The 10,083-nt window shown below is 38.5% G+C and overlaps 1 protein-coding gene across 1 annotated transcript; it reads left to right on the forward strand.

Moving 5' to 3' along the window:
* The first annotated feature begins 1,143 nt into the window (after window positions 1-1,143).
* rs1a (retinoschisin 1a) lies at window positions 1,144-6,440 on the forward strand. The gene is made up of 6 exons (XM_061752459.1): window positions 1,144-1,452; window positions 1,746-1,771; window positions 2,283-2,403; window positions 4,312-4,453; window positions 4,535-4,730; window positions 5,766-6,440. Exons 1-6 carry the CDS (start codon window positions 1,335-1,337, stop codon window positions 5,916-5,918), a joined length of 756 nt encoding a protein of 251 aa, XP_061608443.1. The 5' UTR covers window positions 1,144-1,334; the 3' UTR covers window positions 5,919-6,440.
* The last annotated feature ends 3,643 nt before the right edge of the window (window positions 6,441-10,083 follow it).

Consider the following 10,083-nt stretch of genomic DNA (forward strand, 5'->3'; position numbering starts at 1 on the left):
CCCAGGTTGTTTTACAATGTATCCATTGAACAAAATACATTTAAAAAAAAATATATATATACTAATGTAATGTGTACTAATTTTATACTGATCTTAGTTAAAAGCTAGTGAGAAAAAAATATAATTTAAAAAATCCAAAAAGGCCTGAGGGTTAAAAAAAAATATACGCTTTAATAATAAATTGATAAAAACAAAAGTAAAAAGTGTGCATTTCACATCCACCAGTTCATGCTGCAACTTTGGTACGAGTCTTGCGTCGCAACAGTGTGACAGCAGCGTTGATCTCAGACCAGGTGATCACGTTGCGTCCCTTTCCTCTCGACAGCCTCGAAGCCTCCGAGCTCACCAGTCTGAGCGCAACCGGCCTGGGCAAACCGTGCCCACCGAGCAGGAAGTCCAGAGCGCCCATGCCGGCTGGACTGACCTACACAGGCAGATGACAAGGAAAACAACAATTTCACTCCAAACATAAAACACAACAATTGCCCCTGAAGCTTTGAGGCCTTCTGACCTCCTTATGAGCTCTGTAGATGAGAGCGGAGCGAGCACAACGCCTCCTCTTCTTGCACGCTGCTCGCTGGACACGAGCCTTCATTGTTGTCTGCAGGATCACGAATTCTTCTTTCTGAAGTGCACCAGGGATGGAGCGCAAACTGAGCATACGTGTGTGCGTCTGTTGGGTGAGAGACAGCCACACACAGTGCGGAAGGGTGTTTTTAATGAGCCCAAATTAAAAACAGCTTTTGCTAATGAGGCCTAATTACTCTCTAACAGGCAGCTTTAACTGCGTTGCTCGGCGTGCAGCTTTTGAACGACATGCGTCGGTTCCTGGGTATGGAAGTTCAGGATATTTGTGCCATCTCACTTTGACTTTATAACACACACACACAAAACAAAACAAAATAAATAAAAAAAAAAATCAGTGTAAAAAAAAAATCTATATCTTAAATTCTAATTTAAAAAATTGCTATCTTTGTCGTGAACGCGCAAACATGCATGCGCATAAAATTATTTAAAAAAAAATGTCCGTCCATCCATTTTTCCTATTTTGCCACTTGCTCTCATTAGTTAGGGTACATTCTGGACTGGCACATATGGACACAAACAGTCACACAAGAACTATTTATAGTCTTAAATGAACTGAACATTCATCTTATTTGGAATGCGGGGTTTGAGTTTGTTCGATTCGCTTGATGTCCACCAGCAAATGCAGTTTAATCTCATCCCAAACATGCGTGTCATCGTTGTGGTGCTGTAGGAGGGGCTTTGCCAGATAAGGATGGCATTAGGTTGGGTTGCCCGTGTCCTGTGGATTATTGTAATCCAGATTTTGTATGGGTGCTGGTTTGCTTGCTCCTTTCACGCTCAGTGCTGTCCTGTGTGAAGGCTGCTGCAAGATGGCTCACAACGTGCGTACTTTCCCGCCTGCCCTGCTTTTTATGGCCGCTAACGGTAAGATTTGAGGCTTTTTATTCACTGGTGATGCTAAAATGTATTTCTTTGTATATGTGGAGTTTGAATTTATAGCAGTGATATTTTTCCATGGTTTAAAACAAACGAACAAACAAAATCAGTTAGAAATTCAAACTTAAAATTAGATGGCACAAATATACTTCCATAGCTTCTTTTTCAGCTTTATTAACAATGACAATACTGTGAACATTCGTGCGTATTAATGTGTACTAACCGTCTTTTATTGCCTGCTGCCTGAACATTTATTTTGTGTGTGTGTGTGTCTCGAACAGTGATCCTCGGCAGCCACGCTCAAGAGGTACAAGGCAACGCCACTCACGCTACTGTCGTGTCCATGAAAATGTGGTTTTACACACAAAAGTTGTTCTTCAGACAGTAGAAATCAAAAGTCCATTTGACTGGCTCATAATAGGTTCACCTGCACACACTAATATGTTTATTATTTTGCTTATAGCTTGCAATGATGTCTTCTGCATCATACTGAGAGCTGTTTCTAATATTTTGGTTAGCTTTTAAGAGCCCCTCTTAGTATGATGAAGCGCAATATGGTGGGGGGGGGGGGTAAAAGTAAAAGTAATTCTACAAGTGCGCTGGATTACTGGATTGAGCTTGATACTTTATTTATCTGTAAGGGGAAATTAGATGTTCACAGTGCTAGACCAGTGCAAACTAAAAGCACAATATTAAACATGCGGTACTGCTAATTCTAATACATCTCTGACATCGCCAGTCCGAGCCCAGCATCATTAAATTGTTGACACTTTTGTCTTGTAGTGGTATACATTACCGTGTGTGTGCGTTTCTTTGAGGCGGGTGTGTCTGAGGCGTGGACCAGCAGTTCGTGCAAATGCGACTGTGATGAAGGCGTGTCGCCAACTCAGATCTCCTCCATCGGTTCCTCTGCAGTCAGAGGAGTGGACTGCATGCCAGGTGAGAACCAATTACGTCGCGACGTGCATTTGATCCTGTAGGCAAAAACAGCCACAACTGAGAATGGATTTCAAACTGAGGAATGCTCTTTAGAATTGCCATCATGCATTGACAAAGAGGCCCCACTGTGTGCCTCAATGACGAGGATGTCTATTTATACATGCGCGCATGCATGAATGCATCGCACTGCCGGGTAAATGTGCTCCAATGGAGAGAAAAGGTGGCGCCATCAGCGAGAAAAATATCAAGCTTCTTCACATGCATGAATACAGTAGCTCCCAAAAATGTGGACATTTTCATGCAGGGGTGCACTCACTTTTGTTGCCATTGATTGAGACAATCATGGCTGTGTGTTGAGCTATTTGGTGAAGGGGCACAAGATAGATAGATAGATGTATTCATCCAAATTCTAAAATGTAACTCTCATTTCAATTTAAAATGTTGAATTTTTACACTGTTTTTTTTTTTTTTTTTTTTTTAATTTAAAAAAAGTATTATTTTTTTGAACAGATGTATTTGATATTTGAGATGAAAAACACTGCTGAACTTTAATTTGAATTTAATTAAATTTATTTTTTTGGGCGCAGATTGAGTTGATGTTAAAACAAGAAAAATCAGTGTTAAATTAAAATTCACTCTCAGATGGCACAACGAATACCACAACGTCCAACACAATTTTTGGTTTTTTTTTTTTGCTATGAAAAAACATTCTGTTCGATAGAAATTCAAAGTTACACGGCACAGTCTGTTACCTACGATTGACACAGCCAACAATGATCACTTAATAGACCTTGTGTGATGATCGAAGATGTTTGAAGGCAACCTGTTCAATTCTTCCAATCAACATGTTCTCTTATATTTTCATATTGCATTCAAGTCCCAGGCTTTGCTGTTTTGTACGCACTTATCTCCAGCAGATTTCCATGCCCAGAATTGCTGCCAATGTGTTCTAATACCGGGATTAAAGAGAAAGTGCAGCACGTCGCTCTCACGACACAACAATTTTCCGAAGGACCAAAACAATCTCGACATGACGTGTTTCTCATCTTGTTTTTACCTCAAGTAGGATGAGGATTCACATCAGGACATTTTATTTTTTGTTCACGGACGTGTGGGCGCAGATTGAACAGAGCTAAAGCTTCCGAGGGTACAACATGGCCATCTGTCCGCCTGCTCCGCTAATGGTCACGCCTGATCTCTCGCAGTGGAGAATTAAAAGTGGATCTGATGTGGGTCACTGCGGGGATGCGTAACCGTCTGGGCTCTGTGCTGGCCATTTGTGTTCACCAACATTTACATTTGTTGTTGTTGTTGTTGTGTTAATGCAAATGTAATGAAATTTACGAAGGGTGAGGATTTTTTGTCTTAGTTGCGCTATTTAAATTGATCAGTAATATACAGTTGAAATCAAATTGTATCTTTTGGCTCTCGCTTGAAACCCATGGAAATGACATTTTGAGATATCTAGATTGATGCATAACATTTGGGTAAAATTGGTTTCATGTTCAATTGAAGTTTTCTACTGGATTATTATTTTTTATAAATACATTTTTGGACAAGGGAGCGATTTCAAGTCATATCCTTAGGTTCCCATCTGTGGCGTTGCTAGGCCTATTTTAGGGGGGCTACAGCCTCTCTAAATGATTTGGTTGTTAAAAAAAATATGTATATTCCGTTTTGAGAGTAGGGCAATTGGACGTATGTGCCCCTCGTGCCTAACACAACATTTACAGTTTGGGACAGCACACCCGAAAAACTGCTCTGGTTGTGGCCAGTACCGATTGCCTCAGTGAGCTGAAATGCAGAGTTGAAAGGAGTTTTGTCATCGGTGATATGGCATGACTCCTTCTTGTGACTGGCTCCACGTATGCCTTAACATTATTCAGAAGCTGCAAAATTGTATTGCAGAGTGTCCGTACCATAAGCCTCTGGGCTTCGAGGCTGGATCGGTGAGTCCAGACCAGATTACCTGCTCCAATGAGGACCAGTATAGCGGATGGTTCTCCTCTTGGCTCCCAAACAAGGCTCGGCTCAACAGTCAAGGTTTTGGGTAGGTAAAGCGAAAAAAGTGGAAAAGCCTGGGCTCCAACTATATGATTATGAACTAACTAATACTGTCCTTGTGCTTCAGGTGTGCGTGGCTCTCCAAGTTCCAAGACAACAGCCAGTGGCTGCAGATTGACCTGAGAGAGGTCATGGTGGTCTCTGGGATCCTGACTCAGGGCCGCTGTGACACAGACGAGTGGGTGACCAAGTACAGCGTGCAGTACCGCACTGACGAAAAACTCAACTGGATCTTTTACAAGGACCAGACTGGGAATAACAGGGTCAGTTGAACAACAACTAGTTTACATTTTTGTGGGGTTAGATACAATCTGATTTGATCTTTTCATGTCCATTTTGTAAATCAGTGTAAATTTACTATGACCTCAAAATAACTCGAAACAAAGCCGTTGTCTAAACTGCTGACAACAAAAGTGAGTACACCCCTAAGTGAAAATGTCAAATGTTTACATCTCAGCCTACAAATATTTGTAGTGTTAAGGATTTACAAAATATTTGAGGAATCTACTCATTTTTTGTGAGATACTGTTTTTTCTCGTCTTTTTCTGTGCCCTAACCAACACATTTCCAAGTTACGAGCCATTGCTTGGTTAATTTCGACTTATCTATTTATTATCTTTGTGTTATGAGTCAAATTTTTAGTCACAAGCAAGCTTCGGAGACGCCGCCGCCCGAGTGAAGTGAACAAAAAGTCGCTAGTGTGCTTTCAGCTGTTTATTAAACGGGACAAACAGTCAAACACACAAATACAAAATGAAAACACTCCCAAGGAGCATGGAGCGTGATAAACGGCCAACCTGGGCTAGAGGTAGCGCTCCCGATGTCACGCACTCGGCCATGCCCCTTAAAGGGACACGTTAACACAAGAACGTACGACTGTGTTTGTGTGACTTTCAGCTTAAATACACTTTTTTTTAATTTCTTCACGTTCTCTTGCATTTTGTTTTAATATTGATATTTTACAATGCAGTATTGTTTTTCTTTATTAAAAACGTAACAAAAAGGTGCATTTTTTTTAAGGACTGGAACAGATGAATGGCATTTAAAATCATTTTAATGGGGAAAATGGATTTGAAATTCAAGTAAATTGAGTTACAAACTTGATCCCGTAACAGATTAAATTTGTGAATCAAGGTACGGCTGCATGTACTTTTTTTTTTTTGTTCCGGATTGTGTGATTTTTCTAATGCAAAATATGTCTTAGCTCAAAGTTTAGGAAACACTACACTATAGTTGAACGAAAGGTGATTGAATTCCATAAATGCCGCGGTTCTCCTGCTTCTGTCCGCTTTCAACAGGTGTTTTACGGGAACTCGGACCGTTCGTCGTCCGTGCAGAACCTCCTGCGGCCGCCCATCGTGGCGCGCTACATTCGCATCCTGCCCCTGGGGTGGCACACGCGCATCGCTCTGCGTCTGGAGCTGCTGCTCTGCATGAACAAATGTGCCTGAGCCTCGACCCCTGCTCTCCTCGAGGCCTTCCCCTGTAACCTCCTCCGTCCAAGCGCTCTCAGTGTGTGTGAGTGTATGTTTGTGAGCTGTGATTATTTGAACCCTTCCATTTTTGTGGTATGCGGGTCATTCCAGAATTGGAGGACAATTAAGCCACCAACATTTTGGAAAAGGGACCATTTCTTTAAAAAAAAAAAAATATATATATATATCCATCCATCAATTATCTGAGCTGCTTAGTCTCACAAGGGTCGCGGGCGTGCTCCGGGCAGGAGGCGGGGTACACCCTGGACTGGTCGCCAGCCAATCGCAGGGCACACATAAACAAACAACCATTCGCGAGCACATTCACACCTACGGGCAATTTAGAGTCCTCGATTAACCTAGCATGCATGTTTTTGGGATGTGGGAGGAAACCGGAATGCAAACTCCACACAGGCGGTGCCGGATTTGAACCCGGGTCCTCAGAACTGTGAGGCAGATGCTCTAACCAGTCGTCCACCGCGCCACCATATATATATATATATATATATATATATATATATATATATATATATATATATATATATATATATATATATATATATATATATATATATATATATATATATATATATATAATTTTTTTTCAAGTTTTAAAGAAATACAGGTAATAAACCATACCATTTTGATTGCAGTCGCGGGGTTGCAAATTAACGTGAGCGTGAAAGAGTTTTTGCTCAAGAATACATGCTAGCAGTGTTAGCTGCTATGCTAGCTGATTAGGAACAAACTTAGCTATATAATAAAGGAAACATTTAGATGTCTTTCTCTGATAATATAAGAAACAGTGTTGTTGGTTTGAGTGACACACGCCATTATGATAGAATACATTTAAAAGAGTTTGAAAAATAGAAGTGAGAACTTACTTTATTGATGATTAGGTCAATTAGCTTGATTATGTCATTTCTGCTAAATCATGTTGCTAACTTTTTTTTTTGTATCCTAACTCCCTCTTCCTTTAGATATATAAAACGTTTTAGTAGCTACGTTTAGTAGCTTCAGAGCATAATTAATATTCACAATATGTATGTGATAAAACAAATGTTTGAACTACAAGAAAGACCAACTCGATCATACCAAATAAAAGATAATTTAAAACTTATTTTATTTATGTGAAAGTTGGTCATAAAAAGCAAGGGACAAGATCGTTTTATTTAAATTTTTAAAATGTTTTATTTCTAATTTATTTATTTATTTTAACTACATTGTGCAATTCTAAAATGTCCTCAAATTCTGGAATGACCCATTAGGAGCTAAAATATTTCAAAAGGTGTATTACGGCTCTATTGAATTTGATGTTTGATATGCAAATACAGGCTGTACAGGTTGTACATTGTTTAAACCAGTCTCACACTGGCTGCTTTATTTTTATTTCAAAAAGTTCAATTATTACCATTGCACTGAAATGGCATAAATTCAAAGCAATAATTAGTCATGGCGCAGGAGAGCGAGCGTTGCCATGGAGGAGGTACGCACAGATGTGCAAACAAGCTGAACCAGAACACGCCTTTCATGTGTGACAGCTCCATGAAACGCTCGCTGCATCTTTTGACACAAGGTGGTCAGCAGGGAATTCTACAGCACTCGCCAAGCCTCTTACTACCCCTGTAAGTAAAAGGTGAATTGGAAATGGAAAAAAATATATAAAAATAAAAATAAAAAAAACAGCCTGGGTCATGTTCCTATATCTTGTCAGTGTGTCATAATTCTACAGTTTTGTTGTAATACATGCTACTAATACGGATTTTTTTTTTTATTAAAAAAAAAAAAAAAAATCCCAGTACTGTTACTGTATGGAAATAGTTCTGTGTCAGCTGAGTTTAAATAAAACAATTTGTGGATGGTTTAAAATTCTGTTAGAGCTTGTAATTTTGTGCCAGCCGAGTTCAACTTTGTGATGTTTTTTTTACACTGGATATTTTTTATCATAACAATTCTACAACTGACTTTTCTTATCAAAATATTCAGGGTGAAAACATTTTATATCTTTGAAAATTGTAACTTTAAGCGGTACAGATATATTTTTGTGCCACTTGATGTTGAATGTGAATTTAAGACAAAATATTGGAAACAGATTTTTTCCTACCATCAAATTTCAATTTTTTTTAACCTTTCAATTTCTAACAGATTTTTTTTATTTTTTTTACTACCAAGAAATTTATTGTAAAAATTAAGAATTTGTAAAGAGTCTAATTCAGGTGGCACAAATATAATCTTGTGGTATTTTTGTGCAATCTAAATTGTGAATTTTATTTTAAGAGGAAGAAGATTTTTTTTTTAGTCAATTGTTTATTTGTAACTGTTTTTTTTCATTTCTTTTTTACCATAAACATCTGTAAAAAAGAAAATCTAATTCAGCTGGCAGGTGCAGTATATCTGAGCTGTTTTTGTGCAAACTGAGTTTGAATGTAGTTTCAAGACCTTGAATGCAAGACATTGAATATTCGATTTACTAATTTGTTGATGATTACAAAACAAATACAAGTTCAAACTCAGATGGCAGAGATATACTTCCATACGCCTGTATCTATTTCTTCCTGTTTAATTTGAATGCAAAAATTGACCCTATATTTGTTAAAAGTTGTGTGTCTCGTAATACTTCCCCACCATGAATTTTGTTATTGTTAATAAAGATGTATTGTTCAATTTATACAGTGAACCCACGGGACTGGGACAACATAGTGTTTGTAGCAAATGCAAATTAGCATTCGCTACAGCCACTATGACATTTGAATGTGTTTGTCTTTGTTTTTATTTATTTTGAAATCTGTCTCTCTACACACACACACACGCACACGCACACACATTCAATCCCAAAGACCCCATGTCATCAGTCACCTTGGCACAAGATGTCAACTGGACACTTTCTGCCATTATGAAGTAAAAACTAACATTATGTTCTCTCCATAAAATGTGTTCTTTTTGCCAGTGAAATGAAGCAAACATAGACCATTCCAAAAAAAAAAAAAAAAAAAAGTATGTTTTTATTATGATCTCATTTATGTGTAGACTGATCAGGATAGATACACTATTATTTCTATTTACACGTTGTAAGAAGTGGGCATCTGTGTAATGAAAACAAAGAACTGCTGTTCTCGGAAACACATTCATAGTTCAGAGCAGAAAGAAACTGTGAATGTATGTGAAGTTTTGGGGCTTTGAAGGGGGGGGGGGGGGGGGTTTGAACTAAAGCCTCTGTTTGCATCTCAGTAAGCGAATGTAAGGCTTCAGGTCACAGGCAAGGCAAACTATGTCAACACTGTTTCTAGTGAAGATGTAAACAAACCAAATGCAATCAGCATTATTCATAACTACAGCAGCTCAAGGATAGTCGGATATTAAATGTGCACTCTTAATCAGTCTCCCTCTTGACTATATTAGGCTCCAATTACACTGATTACTCCATCAGTCAAGAAATTGTGTCAATTAATTTGATTGCTTTCAATCAGCAAAGTATCTAGATATAGTAGTTTACTATTTTGATTGTGTTCCCCTTTTGAGACAGATCTTTTTCTCTTCAGTGGATATAAAAAGTCTACACACCTGTGTTCAATTGCCAGGTTTTTTTTTGAGTTAAAAAAAATGAACGAAAAAAGATGTATTTTTTCTTCAACTGAGATGCACAGGTTATAGGTCACATTAATGCTCTCATTTTTCATATCCCGAAAACCTGACATTTGAGCAGGGGTGTGTCGACTTTACATATCCATTCTCAGAATGTGAATAGCGCAGCCAATTAATTGAAAACAAATCCAAGCTTTTCAGAGGTCAGGGAAAAAAAATGCATCCGTGGTGTTGTACTCAGGATACATCATAACGACACCGACATGAATGCGAGTATTAGTACGATAGTTGCTAGCTAGCCACTGGAAGTCAGATTGAGGTTGAGATCAATGATTCAATAATAATCATTTGTAGTCTTTTGACTGCGGGTTTAGTTCACAAATGATCATCAGATTATTCCTTGAAGACCTTAAAAGTTACACTCCACATTTTATCCTCATTCCAAGATGCTCACTTTTCACAAAAACAATTTCTTGAGACCAAAAGTCAACATAGCAGCAAGGGAGAGGAGATCTGCTGTCAACATGTGGACGAACAGCCCCGAAATGCTTTTTACTGC

Source organism: Phyllopteryx taeniolatus, chromosome 2 (assembly GCF_024500385.1).
Source record: "Phyllopteryx taeniolatus isolate TA_2022b chromosome 2, UOR_Ptae_1.2, whole genome shotgun sequence".
NCBI lineage: Eukaryota > Metazoa > Chordata > Actinopteri > Syngnathiformes > Syngnathidae > Phyllopteryx > Phyllopteryx taeniolatus.

Bases quoted from the DNA above. Each gene is read 5' to 3' on its own strand.
- rs1a (XM_061752459.1), top strand. From the start codon at position 1,335: ATGGGTGCTGGTTTGCTTGCTCCTTTCACGCTCAGTGCTGTCCTGTGT. The intron at 1,772-2,282 runs GTACAAGGCAAC...CGTTTCTTTGAG, and splicing joins TCGGCAGCCACGCTCAAGAG to GCGGGTGTGTCTGAGGCGTG. The intron at 2,404-4,311 runs GTGAGAACCAAT...ATTGTATTGCAG, and splicing joins AGGAGTGGACTGCATGCCAG to AGTGTCCGTACCATAAGCCT.